Here is a 21,027-nt window from a genome sequence, read left to right as displayed (position 1 = left end):
CTAAAAATGTGGTTAAGTTGGGAAAGGTGGTAAAATGTTGAAAAACAAGGTTTTCAATTGAACACTCAGAATAGGCCGGGATATACTGAATATAAAAGGGTTGCTAAGTGCTGATTCCCCGAGGGGTTGCTAAGTGCTGATTCCACGAATTATTGACTCTAAAAGGGTTGCTAAGTGCTGATTCCCCGAGGGGTTGCTAAGTGCTGATTCCCCGTATCACTGAATATAAAGGTGGTTGCTAAGTGTTGATTCCACCTAATCCTTAATTGTGAAAGGGGTTGCTATGTGTTGATTCCTCGTATCACTGAATTTATGGTGGTTGCTAAGTGCTGAATCCACCGAGTAACGGATAATATTTCGAGTGTTCAACAGGGAAATTGGAAAGGTGAATGTATATACGAAATGGACAAGATTATGTGAGGAATATTAGGTTTGATACTTAGTCGACCCATGTGAAGATGGTATGAAATTTCAAAACTACAAAAGAGTAAAATTTGAAATAAAATAGTTTTGATCAATAGCGGTTGAGCAAGTTTGAAAAATCACTATAAATGGTGAAAATATTATTAGAGGTTGAATAATATATGAAATTGAAGTTGAATGAGTCTATTTTACATGAAATAACTAGAGCAAGCAAAAGAGTTATATATTTTGAAATATTTGAATTTTAGTGAGATAGGGTTGAATTGATTTTGAAATCCCCTGTTCTAACTTTGGAAAATCACCAAAAATTGTACAAAAATAATTATGGCTTGAAATTTACATTCTTGAATTCCTAAATGAGTCTATTTTCAATAGAAACAAACAAGAACATTTTTTAAATTGTTTACAGAGAGTTAAGTAAATTTTAGTAAAGAGAGGTCAGAGCTATTGAACAGTGAAACAGGGGAAAGTTTAAAGAATAAACTTTACTAATTTGCGAAACCAAAAATTCTGAAATTTTATGGTAGAAAAATAGTTTGCTAGAAAAATAGTTTATTTGTGTGATGTAGAAAAATAGTTTGCTAGAAATTGAACAAACAATGATATTTATGTGGGAATAAAATTATGTTTCATTGAAATCATGTTAGAAATTTTGTTTATTTGTCATATTCTTACTTACTAAGCTACATGCTTATCCTTTATTCTTTTCTTTGTTTTATAGTTATATCAAGACAAATTTCGAAATTGGATGAGTCGAATATCATCCACATTATCTACATCTTTTGGTATTTTGTAACCAATACTTTTGAATTATGGCATGTATAGATGACTTAATGTAAAGTGATATGTAATATATATTCATTATTATTTGGTTTAAAATGTTAGTGGATATTATTTGAAAGATTGTTTTTCTTTAAATTATTAACAAGGTTACTTAGAATGTTGTGAATGATTTAACTATGTTTAAATATATAAATGTATTGGTTGAATTATTGGAATTGGTTTGGTTGAAATTTTGAAATTTGTAGGGGTTTTATGTAAAATAAGTAGAAATCTTTTAAATTTTAAAAAAATTGTAATAAAGTATCTCAATTGGAACAATTACGAGTATTTGAGTTCTAGTAATACCTCACACTCTGTTCCGGCAAAGAACACGGGTAAGGGGTGTTACAGCATGGGAATGGGTTTATATTGATCGGAGGAAGTGTACTGAAAGGCTTCGAGTCTAACTTACTGGTAGCTCAGCTGCATATTACTGTTTAGCGTCGCATTCGGTGCTACTTGGAGTGTAGGGATGGGTGGGTTGATTATATTCCCACATGGAGTGTAGGGTTGGACGGAGATGGAGTCTAGAGGCTGGTTGGGTAGGATTTTGTGATTGCATAACTGATATTGTACTGATTACTGATACTGTAATGGGCTAAGGCCTTAATGCTTGACCACACCTGTGCTAAAATGGGCTAAGGCCCTAACTGAAACTGGATCTGATACTGAAAAAGGGCTTAGGCCTGGATTGTAATTTCTTTCTGTCTGCTTGTATATATGGGATTACACATTGGGTTTTTGTAAACTCACCCTTCTAATTTATCTGTATAGGTAATCCCTAGTCATAGGAGGATCGGTGCAGCAAAGGACTCAGCGGTGGTCACACGACCTATTTCATTCCATTTAAGTACTTAATTTTGATTTTATGTTGGGGATTTTACTGTATCATGGCCTCTTTGGATTTATATTTTTAATTTGGGATTTTTATTGTTTTGGTTTATAACTACTAGTAGTAGGGATAATCGAGTTTTTAAAAAGAACCAAACGTTTTAACAAAATTCACTCAAATATGCAACTGTTTTAAAAAGCTTCCGCAATAAGTGACATTTTGAAAATTAATAACGTTTTGAAATAGAGTAACTTTATGAATTACATTTTGAAAATGAACGACACGTCCTGGAATTAACATAAGATACTATCAAGAGATTATATAGGTAAGAGGTTTTTGACGACAACTCACTTTTTCGAAAAATACTCCAAGTGACATCACCAGATTCGGCCATAACGTCTAGGCCGGGTTTGGGGTGTTACAATAACTCTATTCATACAAACATTTTATACTTGTAATAGGAAAATTTAGCTCGAGCTCGAATTACAAATAAAAGGCCTAATCAACCCAAACAGAAATTAGACAAAAAAAATAAATAAACAAACCCAATTACAAAGTCCAAAATACAACAGTCCAGTTACAGAAAACAAAGCCCAAATTAAAAAAACCCTCATAGCTTGATAGGCCAAACACCCTAAACTTTTCAACAGAAACCCTAGCCCCTTTTGCACCACACCCTAGTGTCACCGCCGCTCCTAGCCTCTGCCACCATCAATCACTCCTCAACCACCACCTGCAAAAAACAGCAAAGAACACGCAAGAAAGAGCAGTTGAAACAGTAGAAAAAAAATGTAAATCAACTATAAAAGCCATTGAACAAATTGTATTCAGGAGGTTTTTTTTTTTGAAATAAAAAAAGATCAAATAAGGAGAAAATAAAAAAGGAAGAACAAAATCTAAAACAAGTTATTTGTTTTTATTTTGAAATAAAAAATATATAAAAGGGTTAGTTTTTTTTTACCTCTTCGCTGCACCACCACCACGAGTGGTCTCCATCGGCTTAGAAGGCCAACGAATCCCTAGGGATTCGTCTAAAGACCGCACCGGAAAAGGAGAGGAAACGAAACATTTATTTATTTTTTTTCACCGAGTTTGATCAGGTTTTCAGGGATTTTTGTCTCAAATTTGTGTTCTACAGATGACGGGCTTCAAAGGGGGTCTTTTAATCTTTTTCCAGCCACCGGGGATGGCGGAGTCCGTCGCCGGCGACCGATGGCCGTCGTGGGACTCGTCGAACCCCTAGGCCGGATTGGGGATGATTTTAGAGCAAAAAGGGAGGGCTAAATTTTTTTTTGGAACTGATGAAAGTGATTTTTTTCTCTCAACTTTTTTACTTTTATAGCCCTATAAAACGACGTCATTTTGGGCTTAAGTTTCAGACGCCAAAACGGCATTGTTTTGAGGCCCAACGTGGCCCTAGCAGGATCCGCATGTTTTTATAGGGGATCTAATTGCTTCTTTTGTCCGTCCGCTTTTGGGACTCTTTTTAATTTAGTCTAATTTCACTATTTTCTTTTTTTAGCAATTGTGCCATATAATTTTATATCGCTTTCAATTTGGTCCCCTGTTTGCTGACCACTTGGGGAAGGACACATATCCAGGCGCTTTGGGATAATTTCCCATTTAGTCATTGTTTATTTTGGCGCGTTACATTTTAATCTTATTAGTTTATTATTTTTCTATTATTTACAATTTACACCCCCTAATTTCATTAAAATTTCAATTAAGCCCTCTGTTTATTTAATTTCAACCTTTCTACAAATTTTATTTATTTATTTATTCATTTATTTATTTATTACTCCCTTTTTACACTTAAAAATTAGATTGTTGACACTATGTTATTTGCGCAATTATTATTATCGTTATTATATTATTTTTATTTTTATTTCTTGTTATTTTTATGTCTTTATTTATTTTGATATTTTCATGTCATGTTTATTTATTTATTTTAATCATGCGTATTCCACTTTTTATTTATCTTAAATTACATAATTTAGTTATTATTACCATGATATGATTATTAATATTGATGTTATTATTATAATTACGCTATTACTATTTTAATATTCCTTCATTTACTTATTATTTATCATTCTACCTACATAATCATTTTAAATTATCTCATTATCACTATATTATACATTAAGGTATAAGCATTTATCCATTTGTATATCACGCCTGAATAAATTAAATACACATCACCTTAAGTGTTACGTTCGTTTTTTTTGCACGATGTATAAAAAAGGCAAATTTTTAAACTGAGGCAAATGTTCATTATTTTGGATTTAGAAAATTCGTGTTCCTAACTTACGAAATATGACTTCCTTTTAAAACCGAGATAGTCGAATATTTATTTTAAAATAAATATAAAAATGAGATTTAAGTAAGGATCAATTGATGTTTATTCTTATTTTCGAGGACTTAAGGCATTGTGTCCTAACTTATGAGACATGATCTTTTTTCTCGATTAACTTGAAATAAACCCTTTTCACAAAAATTACTTTAGTTAGGTAGTGCCTTAATACAAAAAAAGGATCATGTTTTAAACATTTTTCAAATTTTCAATTCTCGATACTAAGACATCAATTAATCAACTAGGTACTAATTTTGGGCGTCACGAGGGTGCTAATCCTTCCTCATGCTTAATCGACTCCCGAACCTATTTTCAGGATTTTGAATACCAAAATCATTGTTTTAGTAAATCAAACTTTCTATTAAAATTATCGAATTATGAGGTGATCCAATCACACCTCATAAAAAAGATTGGTGGCAACTCCTATTTTCATATTTAAAATAAAAAGTCGATTTCAAAAAAAAAAAGGTTTCGACAATACCATTTAAAATATGTTAATTTTTTGCATTTTAAATTTGATAATAATTCTGAATTTCTATCTTTAAGATGAGAAAGATCTCCTATAAAATGTTTAGAGATTGAAAAAATCAAAGTTGCATCTGTATCTGCATCTGCATCTTGAATTCTCTTTCTTGTACATCTAAAATAATTCTTCCTTCATCATCTTTTTTATTGCTCTTAGAATTTCTTCTTGATGAGTTTTAGTAAGTGCATGGTCCCACCATCCTTTTAATTAGCCAATAAATCCAACAACGAAAAGATTGACTATAGCCTGATAATTAACCAACCCATTTTGGTTTTGTGTTTTATAAACATTTGATGCTATTATCATTTGTTGTAATGAACTAAGATATTATATTCAGGCATTTTGTCTATATTCCATTCCTAAATTGTGTTAAGATTGTATTTATTTTGGAAAATAAGTTTTTCTTCAATATTAAAGTCAGGTGCAGCGATTATTGGATAATATAATCTTTTTGGTTATTTCCAAGTCATTTTGTTAATTTACTGTTCACTTGATTGGTCAGAGTCAGATTGAGAAGATTGGTGTAACGTATTTACTGAGTGTTGGGCTTGCATTGGGGTGTTAGGGACAACTAATTCAGACTTGTAATTTTTCAAAGCATCAAGTCTATTTTGGATTTTTGTTAAGAAATTTTTTTGGGGTTTTCAAAAAGATTTTGGAATTTCATATAGTGTAAATATTGGTTTTTCAGAACTTTTTTCAGTTATTTCTTTTACAAATTCTTTCTCAATTAGCTCGCTTACTAAATTTTCAATATGATCTAATTGTTTTCCTATTTTATGAAGACCTAGATTTATATAATTGTTTTGTTCTACTATCATTTGAATATATTTTGCTAAGATTTGTTCTCCGCATCGTGAGCTCTTATTCTTAAATGGCTTGTTTTTATTCCAGATTTTTATGAAGATATTGAGCTTCTATTAAGGGGGATGTTGAGATTCAACTTCTCCTCTATTTGTTTTTCATCTAGTATTATTTTTATTGCATTAATAGAGTCTAAATAATATTATTCAAACCATTTAAATAATTTTATATGAATTTTATAGGTATTCATGAATTTATAATATTCTTGGAGAATGCAATCTTTTTTATTATTATAAATTTTAAAGTAATTTTTTATTTATTTTTGTTGGAATATAAGTGTTTTTTTGCACCATTCTTTATTGATCCCAAAAAAAATTTCTAGAGAAAATTTTCTGAACTTTCCCCTAGTATTGCATTATTTGTTAGTACAAATCTCCGGTGAAGAAAATCTCGAACACATGAACGGAACTAGAACAGAAAAAAAAAAGAAATAGGACAAGGCTCCAAGGCGTGTATCAAGTCACTTTCTTTAAGGTTATATTCGCCCCCACCTATCTTCGATGTGAAAATGAGTTCCAAGTAGATTAACCTCGAGGATACAATGAAGGCAATGACTATTTGCGTTTTGCACTGACGAGAATAGCCCACTACACACTGAGCAATGTATAACAAGAAATTCAATTTCTATAAAGGATTTCTGTAGTAATACTTTATAGAATAATCTAATAATATTAGAAAATGAAGGAAGGAAAGAAAGAATATTAGAATTTGTTGGTGTGATTTCCAAATGAAATCACATTCCTATTTATAGAAATTTTCATGTCTCTTCATAGAGACATCTTTCAATAGGTGTCTTTCGAATAATAATGTCTTTAAAATAAACACATAATTATTCATTTAATATTATAACTATTCAAGTAATATTATTTAAATAGTTATAAATCTTTTCAAAAAAAATAATATAACTTTTGATTAATTACACCCATTCATTTATAGTTATTGGAACACTATAAATATTTGAAAATGTTCCAACAATCTCCTCCATTTTCAAAATATTTTGGATTTTGATATTCTTGGAAATTAATTTGCATAAATGAAGGTATCTTACGATTGAACATTCACTTAGTGAAAACATGTTAAAGTTAATCGAAATTGCATGGTAGACTAAGCTTTGAACCAACTATTCCATTTGATTAACCGAACACATCTAACATAATGATTTCAACATCTGTCAATGCATAGTATCTAGGGACACTATTATGGTCATGTGTTTGTGTCCTTTTTTCATGAGTGTTGTCAGAGCTAATCCCTTGAGCTCCTAGAAGCGGGCACACTTCCACTCACATAGGTAGATCCCATCAAGAGTGTTCCCGTAATTATAACACTCTAACATATTTATCTTATGGGTCCATTAAAAGTACATTACTCATCCTTCCCTTATCATTACGGGTACCTAGCATTTTAATCTTAGGATGAATTTATTTATAGTGCTAACAGTCACATACTAATGATATACTTTGTCTTATTGAAATCAGGACTTGACATTATACCAAGCGTTGAGTCGAGTTTCCATCATGGGTGACTCTAATTAATGGGCTTGAGTCTCATCCCTTTTGAAGCTCTTTTTACTGCATCTCTAGCAAGACTTTTTGTCAAAAAATCCACCAAGTTCTCACTTGACCTCACATAATTAATAATGATCACTCTATCAGAGATTAATTGTCGGACATAACTATGTCTTAATCCAATGTGTCTAGACTTTCCATTATATACTTGGTATATGCCTTTGCTAGAGTAGCCTCACTATCACAACAGATAGAAATAGGTGAAATTGGCTTAGGCCATAAAGGTACATCATAAAGCAAATTTCTTAACCATTCTGATTCTTTAGATGCAGTGACCAATGCAATAAATTCTGCTACTATGGTGGAATCAGTAATGCATGTTTGTTTCTTGGAACCCCAAGAAATGGCTCATCTACCAAGAATGAAGATCCATCCACTAGTATATGCATGATCTTCCAAACTTGTAATCCAACTAGCCTCCAAATGCCCTTCTAAAACTGGAGGATATCTATTGTAACATAATCCATAGTTAATAGTTTTCTTTAAGTACCTAAGTACTCTATTCAAAGCTTGCCAATGCAAACTACTTGGATTACTTGTGTACCTACTCAATTTCTTAACAACATATACAATATCTAGTCTTGTACAACCCATTATGTACATAAGACAACCAATTAGACTTGCATATTTCAATTGATCAATTTTCCTACTAGCATTAGATACTAATTTTATTTGAGGATCCATGGGTGTAGATGCTGGTATACAGTTGAAAAAATCAAACTTTTTAAGCACATTTTCAATGTAATGTGATTGTGATAAAGCTATACTGCTTTCATCTCGGGTTATTTTAATCCCAAGAACAACATTTGTTACACCCATATCCTTCATAGAAAAGTTGTTTGACAAGAATTTCTTTGTGTTTTCTATTTGTTCCAAATTTGTGCCAAAAATGAGCATGTCGTCTACATATAAGCAAATTATGACACATTTTCCATTTTCAAATTTGCTATATATGCACTTATCAGATTTATTGATTTTATAGCCATTAGCTAAAACAACCTTGTCAAACTTTTGGTGCCATTTTTTTGGGTGCTTGTTTAAATCCATATAAAGATTTAACAAGCTTACATACATTATGCTCTTGTCCTGGAACAAAAAATCCTTCCGGTTGTTCCATGTACACTTCCTCTTCCAATTTACCATTTAAAAATGTAGTTTTAACATCCATTTAGTGAACAACCAAATTATATATAGAGGTAAGTGATATTAAGAGTCTAATTGTAGCAATTCTTGCTACTGGAGCATAGGTATCAAAGTAATCAATACCTTGTTTTTGTGTAAAACCTTTGGCTACCCTTGCTTTAAATTTATCAATGGTTCCATCAACCTTCATTTTCTTTTTGAAGATCCATTTACAACCTATTGGTTTGGAACCTGGTGGAAGATCAACTAAGATCCAATTTTGATTTCCCATTATTGAATCCATCTCATCATTTATTGTTTCTTTCCAAAAAGCAGAGTCTTGAGATTTCATTGCCTCTTCAAATGTAATAGGATCAGTTTTGGTATTATAACAATAAGGTATCTTATTTCATATACTTTCACATTTTCCTTCTACAAGAAACATAATGAAATCTAGTTTAAAATCTTGACCTTTTTAATCATCTTACTTCTTCTTAATTCTTGACAAGATTTATCATTATTATCAATTTGTTCCAATGGAATCTCATTCTCATTTGAAGAATGAATCAATTGTTGTGGCTGTAATTGTCTTGATATAGAATTAAATCAATTTCATCAAAAATAGCATCTCTTGATTCAATAACAATGAAATTGAATCATTTGTTCAATTACCATAAACCTATATGCCTTGCTATTATGTGCATATCCTATAAATATGCATTCAATTCCTCTTTCACCTAACTTGTTACGTTTAGTTTTGGAACTAGGACAATAGGTCTACAACCCTAAAAAATAATTAAGGTTTGACTTCCTTTTCTTCCATTGTTCATAGGGGGTTATTTTAGTTTCCTTATTAGGAACTCTATTCAATATATGACAAGCTGTTAGAACAACTTCTCCCCAAAAACCTTGTCCAAGAACTGAATATGATAACATTGAATTTACCATTTCAGTCAAGACTCTATTTTTCCTTTCAGCTACATCATTTTGTTGTGGTGTGTAAGGGGCTAAAACTTGATAGGCAATTCAAGTGGATTCAAAATAACTTGGATTATAGTATTCTCCACCCCTATCTGATCTTAAGTTGTTGATAAATGACTCACACTGAAGTTCAATTTCAGATTTATAAACTTTAAATTTATCAAACGCTTCATCTTTTGAATGCAATAAATATACATAACAATATCTAGAACAATCATTAATAAAAGTAACAAAATATTTCTTTCCACCTAATGTAGGAGTATTATGCATGTCACATAAATCACTATGTATCAAATCAAGCAATTTTTTTCCTTTTAACCTTAGCGAAAGGGTTTCTTGTAGTTTTAGTCAACATACATGTATTGCATTTTCAATATTAATATTAAAAAGCAGAATTAAATCTAACGTATACATGTCATTCAATTTTCTATAATTCAAATGACCTAATCTATAATGCCACAAACAAAAGATTCAACCATATAAGTAGAAATAATATTTTATTCTTATTAATAATATTGAGTTTGAACATACTCTCATACATATACCCTTTCCTACAAAAATTCCTCCTTAGAAAAAATAAACTTATCGCCTCAAAAACAAGTTTGAAACCAAACTTATTCAACAGACTTCAGACACTAAATTCTTCCTAACTTCTGGTACATAATATATATCATTTAAGGTTAAAACCTTTCCAGAAGTGAATTGTAGTTTAACAGACCCTTTGCCTTTGATTTCTGTAGTGAAAGATTTTCCCATGTACAAGACATTGTCATTTTCACATTGTGTGAACTTTGTAAACATGCTTTTATCTTTGCACACATGGTTGGTTGCTCCGATATCAATCCACCACGTATTATCATCTTGTGCCATATTAATTTCAAATATCATTGCAACAAACGTTTCGTTATTATCAGCCTTAGAAGATGATTTCTTCTTTAAAAATTGACATTCATTCTTGACATGTCCCGACTTACCACAATGATAGCATGACCTCTTTTTGTTTCTTTTTGAACTTAGGTGCTCTATTAGTCTGTTTGAACTTTCTCTTGAATGGTTTAGTAGTTTGGACTTCCTCTGTAACATGCACTTTGGCATTTTCAGAATTTAGGTTCTGATCTTGCTTTCAATATTCTTCTTCAATACAAAGATGATTTGCCAAAGCCTCAAAAGATATTTCCTCTTTCTTATGTTTTAGACTTCTTTTAAAGTCTTTTCAAGATGGAGGAAGTTTGTCTATTATGGAGGATACAACAATCATTTCATCCATTTTCTTATCATATTACTTGAATTGATTCAACATCTTTTCAATATCACAGAATTATTCCATAATAGAATGATCATCAACCATTTGATAATTATTGAAACGACTGACAAGAAATTTCTTACTTGTAACATCTTCGGTCATGTATCTTGTCTCCAATTTGTCCCATAATTCTTTAGCGGTGACCCCGTTTCGGTAGGTGTCGAACAAACCATCAGATAAACCATTCAATAAGTGGTGTATGCACATGTATTCAACATTGTCCCATTTTTTTCTTTCTTGGGTTGCAGCAACAGATTCATTATCATTCTTTTCAGGTCTTAGAGTATCCAAAACATAAGCAATCTTCAAAATTGATAATAAGAAGTATATCTTTTTTGTCATTGTCGAAAATTACCACTATCAAATCGATCAAGTTTGACAAAGTTGAAAGTCAACTCCTTTAGTGTTCCACTTTCATGTGTTGTGGTAGTCACCATGAAATATAACCTTAAAATTGTTAGTACAAATCTTCGGTGAAGAAAATCTTGAACACACAAACGGAACTCGAACAGAAAAAGAAGAAATAGGACAAGGCTCTAAGGCGTGTATCAAGTCACTATCTTTAAGGTTATATTTTCCCTCACCTATCTTCGGTGTGCAAATGAGTTCTAAGCAAATTAACCTCGAGGATACAATGAAGCCAATGACTATTTGCGTTTTGCACTGACGAGAATAACCCACTACACACTGAGCAATGTATAACAAGAAACTCAATTTCTATAAAGAATTTCTACAATTATACTTTATAGAATAATCTAATAATATTAGAAAATGAAGGAATGAAAGAAAGAATATTAGAATTTGTTGGTGCGATTTCCAAATGAAATCTCATTCCTATTTATAGGAATTTTCATGTCTCTTTATAGAGACATCTTTCAATAGGTGTCTTTCTCGAATAATAATGTCTTCAAAATAAACACATAATTGTTCATTTAATATTATAACTATTTAAATAATATTATTTGAATAGTTATAATTCTTTTCAAAAATAAAATAATATAACTTTTGATTAATTACACCAATTCATTTATAGTTATTGGAACACTATAAATATTTGAAAATGTTCCAACATTATTAATCATTGATGAGTATGTTGGTTACATATTAGCTGAATTTTTGGGACTTTCTTCATGTCTGTCATAGATAGGTTGGACATTATCTATTTCTTGTAAATTGGTTCTAAATGTTGTTGGGATAGAAGAGAAAAAAGCTTTAGCGGTCTTAAAATCTATTGTTTGTGTTTTAGGATTTGATTCTTCTTCTATATTTAACCTTCTAAAGGTTGTACTGATACTTTCTATATCAAAGGAATGTCTTGGAGGCAATCTATGTGACATATTGAATATTAATTCAATTGTGTCATGGTGTTGAGAAATTTCACTTAAAGAAATGTTTCTAATTGGGGTTGGCGCAACAGGGTCTATAGCACTTTGAAATTTCCATTTGTCAAGGAGATTGATTTCAGGTCATTTTATTGTTTTGAGATTGTGGTTTGAGATCTTGAGGTGTATGTTTTTATTAAAAGGGTTACTCCTTTTGGACTTCTGAGTGAAGTCTTGGTGTTAACTATGGGGTACATACCTTTGAAATGGAGTTAATAGATTAAAGTTAGCACTTCAGATCCAGGAAACATCTTGTAATTATGGTGTCGAAACTATTTTTATTTTGAAAAAACAAGGTCGACTTTTAAAACGAAAAAAATGGAGTCGCTACCGATCTTTTATTGATGTGTGATTGGATCACCTTGAAAACGATTTTAGGTTTACGAATTTTGAGAAAATAAGTTTGGGAGTCGATTACACGCGAGGAAGGGTTAGCACCCTCGTACGCCCAAAATTGGTACCGAATTGATTTATTAATGTCTTAAAGTCGAACGTCAAAATTTTGAAAAGATTGAAAACGATTCCCCTTTTATTAATGCCATATTTTAAAAAAATGCTTGGATAGATTTGAACGAATGTAAAAAGGTTTCTCATCCCGAGGCAACAAGATGCCGTATCCTGTAAGTTAGGATGCAACGTTTGAATTCCCGATCATAAGCTAACCTTTTAAAAATCTTTATTGAAACTTTGTACATTTGAAAACTAAAATGTGTGTCAACATCCACGAAAACTACTGAAAATGCTTATTCTCGTAAATAATTATTTACTTACTTTATTTTCGTAATTATTTATTTTTATATTATTTGTGTAAAAAATTTAAAGTTTTTTAATCTGGGCCATGCTGACCCAAGTTGTGGGTGTTACATTTCTTCCTTCGCTTGAAATGGATTCCTAACAAAAGTTTTGAAATGAATATTTTGCAAAATCATTTCTGGGTGATGGCATTGTTGAATGCCCAGAACAAAGATTAGATGGAAACAATCGAGTTGATTCTGGAAGACCATCATCGGAATAACACATCAAAATTAGTATTCAAAAACAACAAAGCTGTAAACCATGAATGATAATCCTCGTATTTGTAAAAGGAAACAGGCATGTTTGTCAGTTTTAATCTTAAAAGCATAATAGTGTTGTACTTTTGTTTTGGAGAGGGTTCATACAGGAGGTCTGGGCAGTCAAAAACAGGTCTGAACGACCAAAGGTAATTCAAATTATACTAACTCCAGCAAGAGGATAAAAAAACTCTGGGGAACAAGTCAAGTGGACTCACTATTCCATGCTCGGCTGACTGCTGCTAGAGACGCTGGTGCCGCACGCGTGCTTGGCTATTAACAGTAACCACCATTCTTTACTCGCCACATGTCTGATTCAGCGGTCAACTATGGAAGGACAGCCCTTCTTGACCCTTGAGTCTTGGCTCTACCTGTGCCACCCCAAAGAGGCAAGGACAGGTTAAGACTCGGTCAAAGTCAGGTAGCTCAAACAAGACAAGCCCATGCCTGTTTTCCGAAACCAACCTCAACCAACTATCCACTGTCTATTTGAATATTTCATTAATAAACAACCAACTACTGTCTAACAAGAATTTGGATAACAATACACAAAAATACCATATTGTTAAAATACGAATACAAATGAGGTGAATAGGAGGAAAAGCAAATAATAATAAAGTAATGCGTGGGAGAGAGCAAACTCAAAGGACCAGAGATTACGGCAACCGAGAAATCCGGCAAATAGGGTAAGTGCAGGGGGGGGTAGGCACATACAGAGCAAGCAAATTCCCAATTATTGTTCCCCACGCTGCCCGACATCAATTATATTGTCGGTCAGCTTCTAGTACCTATCTTATTGCTGCCTGACATGATTTCTCTCTCTATTCCTGCTTATCTTAAATTGAGTATTGTTTATTCTCCCTCATTTGGATACTTTTCATAGGCTTTTATTAATTGGCAGTTGATTCAGTAGCAGCTTTTTATTTGATTAGTCCTTTTAAAAGAATATATCCCTGAAGGTGTTATAGATTGTTTTGAAAGAAAAGAGTGATATGGAATCCCGATTCTAAAAAATCTTAAACGTATGCAATACCAAGCTACTTTTTAAAGTATCATGAAAAGCTACTTAGATTATATTTTGTCTCATAAAATTAAATTAAAAGATAATCACCCATTTTATTATTAAGTGATAATATATTATTATTTAGTTGTTTAAATTAATCTCTTAATGTTAATATAAGGTACACATAACATATCAAACATGATTGTTTAATTATTCTATCGTTATATTAATACTTAACTGTCAAAATTGATAATTTTTTAATAAAATTATTAATTTTCTCTTTAATCTAATATACAAACACTAATTTATTTTTTTATTTTTACCCACTTTTATGTGAAAAAATAAAAGCTTAAGTGTTGAAAGTTCTTGTAAAATAATTAAAGATGAATTAAATTCTTAATAAAAATGTAATTTGTTGAGCCATTAGTTGAAAGTTAACATCAATTGGTCCTTTAAAATATAGTTTTATATTAGACTTTCTAACGGGTTGTTAGATGATTATGTGGCGGTTGATTTGGCAGTTAAAGTGAAAAAATAATGATGTGTCAATTAATTTAACATTTGACATAAAAAGAAGTTGACGAGAGTTTAATTGATTTTTAAATTAGTTTATAAGCAATTGATTGATTATTAAAATTATAGAAATATTATAAAAAATATAGAAAATTTATAGAAAATAACATAAAAATTATTAAAATGATAAAATTTATAAAATAATTTGTAATTTTAATTATTTTATAATATTAAATAATTTATATAATTAATCTATAATTTTCTATTTTATAATTTTCTAAAATTTATATAATATTTTAATAATTTCTATTTTTATTTAATAAAAGTACTACTTTTTGTTTTCTTAAATCATTGCTCTACATGATACCCAGATTCATCCTTATCAACTCCTCTTGCATCACCTCTCCTCAACCAAAATCATTACCATCAAACATTAAACTTATTGTCACTCAAACTATTCACTCGGCACCCCATATAAGTTTGATCACCGTCACACTTAAAGCTTCCCATTTCCTTAATACTAAAACCAAAGATTCCAAATCTTTAAAATAACAAAAAAACCTATATGTATATATTATATTTTATAGATTTTAATAAGGAAAATTATTTGATACACTACTAGTGAAGTTTTTAAACTTCACAAAACGAGTTGAGGGTTTGACAAGTGTATTATAAGGTGTAATAAAAATAAAAATAAAAATATAAATAAATGTGACATTTGTCATACCTTCAATCCACTTATGGAATCTAAAAATCTCTACTGGTGGTGTATCAAATAATTACCCTCTTAATAATTTCAATAAATATTTAATAAGTTTTGTATTTGTTTAATATTTTTATCATATTTAATAATTTTCTAAAATTTCTAAAATTTTAATAATATTTTAATATTTTCTTCAAAATATATTAATAATAAATGATAATATTTAGTGAATCTAATAATTTTATAATTTTCTAAACTTTTCAAAAATTTCAAAAATTTTAATATTTTTTAATATTTTTATAACTTTTCTAAATTTTGTACAATATTTGAATAATATTTGTTATGACCTAAAGTTGTTGATTGCTAAACTCAAGAATAATGAATGGAAGTGCTTGATTGCATTGGTTTATGCAGTTTGGTTTTTGTAGAAAACACCAATGTTGATTTATGCAATTTAATTGTTCTACGTCTGTGGAGCCTAACTCAATGAATAATTCTACTATCTTTTGTACTTAAAGATTAGAATACACACCTCTAAATTCTTCTATTGAGAATTAGATTATAAACTCTAATAGTTTACAATTCAATTGTACTGTTTCAAAACAATTCCTCAATAAACAAAACAAAATGTTCTCAATAAGCTCCCATACAAAATCTAGATAAACATCTCAAGCATATATTAGTTTCAGGTTACTAACATAGTAAGTAAATGAATACACAACAACCCGTTGAAAATAACAATTATATAATATGCTAATAAAAGCACAATTTGATGAAGATATGGTCTTCTAGTAAACATCTCAATCCCGACCAATTCTCCACAATACAAGGGTTGTCTTTATTCAATCGATTCAAATCCAATCTTCAAAGGTCATAGGTTGGTTTCCGGGTTTTTTACAAAAATAATATAAAAAAAATTAAAAATTACCAAAATGTTATAAATATTTTTTATTTACCAAAAATATATAATTTTTTATTTACCAAAATATATAAAAACAAAAAACAAAAAAACAGAAAAAAAAACTGGGTGATTTGACAACTCCACAGGACAAGGAACATCATTGGCGGCACCAAACAAGGGAACCTCATTGGCGGCACCAAACAAGGGTTCCTGTTGGCACCACTGTGTTATAAACACGAACTCATCCACCAAACAAGAAAAATCGGAAGAAAAAGAAAAGAAAGAATAGGTGGTTCGGAAAAAGAGAAAAGAGGAAAGAAAAGAGAAAAATCGTATTTTTTAAAAATAATTGATTATGTTATTGTTATTGTTTTGTATAATTTGTGTTTTTTGTTTTAGTTTAGTTATTAAGATTAAAATCAATAAAACTCAAATTAATAGTTTTAGTTAGGTTTTATTATCAAAATATTACAAAAAATAAAATTTTATAGTATTATTATTATTATTATTATTATTATTATTATTATTATTATTATTATTAAGATGTCACTTAGTATTATTGTTAGTAAAAATTAGTATTATTTTTATAGTTAGTTATTAATAATTTTAGTTAGTATTATTTTGTATATAAAATTATTAATATTATTATTGTGTTAGTTATTAGGATTAGTGGTTAAATGGCTTTCATGTACAAAACGAATATTGAAACATTAATTTTTTATTTAAGTTATTTATTATCCGTGCGAGATGTTTTACGAGATTTTGTTTATTTTTGATGATTAAATATTGAAGATGGATGCTAAGTTTTTGTATGCGTTTATTTCAACGGAGTCATCTTGACAACAAGTGTTGGATGTGTATTTGAATGTCGACAACAAATAGCAATGAGATTTAATAGAAATGTCTCGTTTGATGAAATGAAGTCAATGATTAATGCAAAAATTTTAAGGCGTTGTGGGAGAAGGATAGTAAAATTTTCTACAAGTTTCCGGTTTGACAAATCCAGTCAAATTAATGAAATGGAACTTGCGACGACGAAGACGTTGAGACAATGGTCGATCTCTACTGTGGGAATGGGAGTGACAAGAATACACCGATTCACTTATTTGCTGAGTTAGTCGGTATGGAGCAAAATGCATCTGATGAAGAAGACGGGGCTGAAGAACCGCGGATGGTGGCTCCAATATCATACGTTGATAGTGAATCAACTATAGATGGGATCGGTATCGACCTGAATATTACACCCGATGTTGATATGGTTGGTGGTGAAGAAGAATGTGGTTGCGAAGAAGAAGGTGGTGGCGATCATTTGGATGAAGAGGTCGATAGTGACGGTGATCCCGATTGGACGATGTACCTGATGATATCGACGATGAAGACATTAACGCTTCTTCGATCAGGGAGCGATCGCGCATATTTTGATACACAATAATCCTGGGCCACACATGTCGCTCATAGACCCCGACGCAGCGTATGTAGCTGAGTTCCCAGAGTACCCTGAAATAGTTCATCGTCACGGGTTGGCCGTAACATCTGATGATGAGGAGTTATTCATAGGCGGAGATTCAATTGTAAAGAAGAGTGCGTATATGCCATCAAACGATGCAGCATGAATATATCGATTGATTATAAAGTCACGGTGTCTACTCCGACAATATATGTTGGGGAGTGTTGGAAGGCGTGAAGGTCGCAATTGGCGAGTCTGTTGCATTCATTAAAAGTTCTCGATGTGGAGATACGAAAATTTGTTGGTCCTCATACATGCACATCAACACGTATGATGAAGATCATGGAAAACTTGATTCAAAAACAATCATCGTGTATCATGCCAATGGTGAAGGACATGCCGACCATTAAAGTTTGATCGATTGCCGAAATGTAAGTCGATTCGATGTCGAGTCTCATATCGGAAGGCATGGATTGCTAAGCGAGATGGCGATGGAGCAATTGTATGGAGATTACGATTCATCGTATAACGAGCTTCAAGGTTGGATAGTCGCTATGCGGGAGTATGTCTTGGGACCGTGATTGAGTTGCGAGACAAGGCCATATTACGGCCGGATGACCGATTCTGGTAAGCAAAAGGATTTTCCATCCGATGTTCTGGACGTTCGATCCATGTGTGCGGGCATTTCCCCACTGCAAGCCACTTGTGCAGGTAGATGAGACCTGACTGTATGGAAAATATACACAGATCCTACTTCTTGCAGTTGCTCAAGACGGCAACAGAAACGTGCTCCCGATAGCATTTGCTATCGTAGATAAAGAGAACATGGAGTCTTGGGAATTCTTCCTCACAAACCTGCGGAGGTATGTTATTAGCAACGATAACATTTGCATCATCTCCGATAGAGGGAAGGGTTTAATTGCAGCAATCAGGCGTTCCGGTGTGCCGTGGAGATCCGTTTACTGCATCCGTCACATTGCGGCTAACTTCCACAAAGATTACAAGAATGCAGACTGGAAGAGACAAGTCGTGGCAATGGGTAAATGATAACCTTATATTTTCAATATAAGTTGTAATGTTTCATGTTATGGAGTTACTAGAACTTATTTTTCTTAATACGTATGCAGTGTACGAGTTAGAGTTACATATGTTCCGGCAAAAAATGATTCGACTTGAGAGTGACATGGAGGGGCAGACAAACATATCTTTCCGACAATGGTTGGGCACAATGGAGCCGTGGCAATGGGGTCAAAGTTTTGACTAGGGCTTTCGTTATGGCCAAATGACCACAAACTTAGTCGAGTGGATCAACGCTGTTTTGTTAAAAACATGTCATCTTCCGATTGCATCTGTTTTTTCTGCTACTTTCTACAGGCTAGCTACTTTGATACCAAGAATGGGTTAGTAGCAAGTCGACCAGATTGAGGCGAGACACGTGTTTGTCGAACATGTCAGGGATACAATGGTCGCAAACTGTCGGTTGGCGAGGTCAATGAATGTAGAAATATATTCACGACGACTGGAAACATTTCGAGTTACTGAGAGCATCAGTCGTCAACCTGGTGTACCAACTAGGTCTTACGGAGTTGATCTCCGGAACCGACGGTGCGAGTGCAGAAGGTTCGAAACACTTCATTATCCCTGTGCGCATGTCATGGCAGCGTGTGCTAAAGTTAACGTCAATGTTGAACAATATGTCGATGATGTGTACACGCTGGAGCGCACATTGCGTGTCTGGGAAAATGAGTTCCCCGTCTTGCCTGACCTATCAACGTGGGAGGTGCCTTTGACGACTTTCGAGCTTCTCCCAGACAGAGGGCTGCGGAGGAATCCGAGAGGTCGTTCGCAGTCAAGCAGAATCCGTAATGAAATGGACATCAGGGAGAAGTCTGACGTAAAGCGTTGTGGAATATGCAGGTTAAGTGGTCATAGTCGGAATAAATGCCCTAACCGAAACTTTCATGTTGGACAGTCGTCCGGATCGGGTCGTAATTGACCTAATATTGTAAAATTTTTATGTGTAATGATAAAAACTATACAAATGGTTATGATTACATTGTATCCAAATTAAGTTATAAAATAGTATATGGCGTTTGGAATTATTAATATTATATCGAAAATGGAGGCATATAACCTTAAATTAAGCTTTAATATAATGCAACTTTAAAATAATTATATTGGTAAAAAGAAATTGAACAATAACCATGGCCCACATGATGATGCGATCCCATGGCACATGTTTGTACATTAACACGTTTGTATTTTTTGTAATATTTTGATAATAAAACCCTAACTAAAACTATTAATTTGAGTTTTATTGATTTTAATCTTAATAACTAAACTAAAACAAAAAAAAAATACAAATTATACAAAACAATAACAACAAAATAATCAATTATTTTTTAAAAATAACTTCTTTTCTCTTTTTCTCTTTTTTCCATGACACCTCTTCTTTCTTTTCTTTTCTTCGATTTTTCTTGTTTTAGTTGGGATGAGTTCGTGTTTATAACACAGTGGTGCCGCCAACAGGAACCCTTGTTTGGTGCATGGAACCCTTGTTTGGTGCCGCCAACAGGGTTCCCTTGTTTGGTGCCGCCAACAGTGTTCCCTTGTCCCAGGGAGTTGTCAAATCAGTCCAGGTTTTTTTTTTTTTTTGTTTTTTTATATATTTTGGTAAATAAAAAAAATTATATATATTTTGGTAAATAAAAAAAATTATAACATTTTGGTAATTTTTAATTTTTTTATATTATTTTTGTAAAAAACCCTTGGTTTCCATAAGTGGACTATTTTATCTTCAAAATATCAGCACAACAAAATAATTCAAAGATTTTGTTTCATTAAATTGCCAACGCAAATACAACAAGTTGCTTCACTATCTCAGCTAAGTGCCACTTAAATTATTGTAGCACACCTTACCTCAACAATATTTAAATTTAAATAATTAAAAAATTAATAAATCAAGATAAAATAACTAAAAATCAATTAAATTCTTCACATAACGTAAATCATCATATCATAAATTTTCCGCATAATAACTTTTATCAAAGATTTTAACGGAAAACTGTGTTAGGGGTTCAACTAATTGCTACAATGAGCCTCAAATGGTGGTCGCTTTTATCAAATGTTTAATTGATATTTTAATTATTTTAAGCCCTAAATAAAATAATAGAACACCTTTTCTTTTATCATCATCGTACCTCAATACCAAGAAAATTATGAATAACTATTATTA

The 21,027-nt window shown here is 31.7% G+C and overlaps 1 protein-coding gene across 1 annotated transcript; it reads left to right on the top strand.

Moving 5' to 3' along the window:
* Positions 1 to 19,254: 19,254 nt before the first annotated feature.
* LOC105795735 (uncharacterized) lies at positions 19,255 to 19,788 on the top strand. The gene has a single exon (XM_012625396.1). It carries the CDS (start codon positions 19,255 to 19,257, stop codon positions 19,786 to 19,788), a length of 534 nt encoding a protein of 177 aa, XP_012480850.1.
* The last annotated feature ends 1,239 nt before the right edge of the window (positions 19,789 to 21,027 follow it).

This window comes from Gossypium raimondii, chromosome 3 (assembly GCF_025698545.1).
Source record: "Gossypium raimondii isolate GPD5lz chromosome 3, ASM2569854v1, whole genome shotgun sequence".
Lineage (NCBI taxonomy): Eukaryota > Viridiplantae > Streptophyta > Magnoliopsida > Malvales > Malvaceae > Gossypium > Gossypium raimondii.
This window is presented reverse-complemented; position numbering and strand designations above follow the sequence as displayed.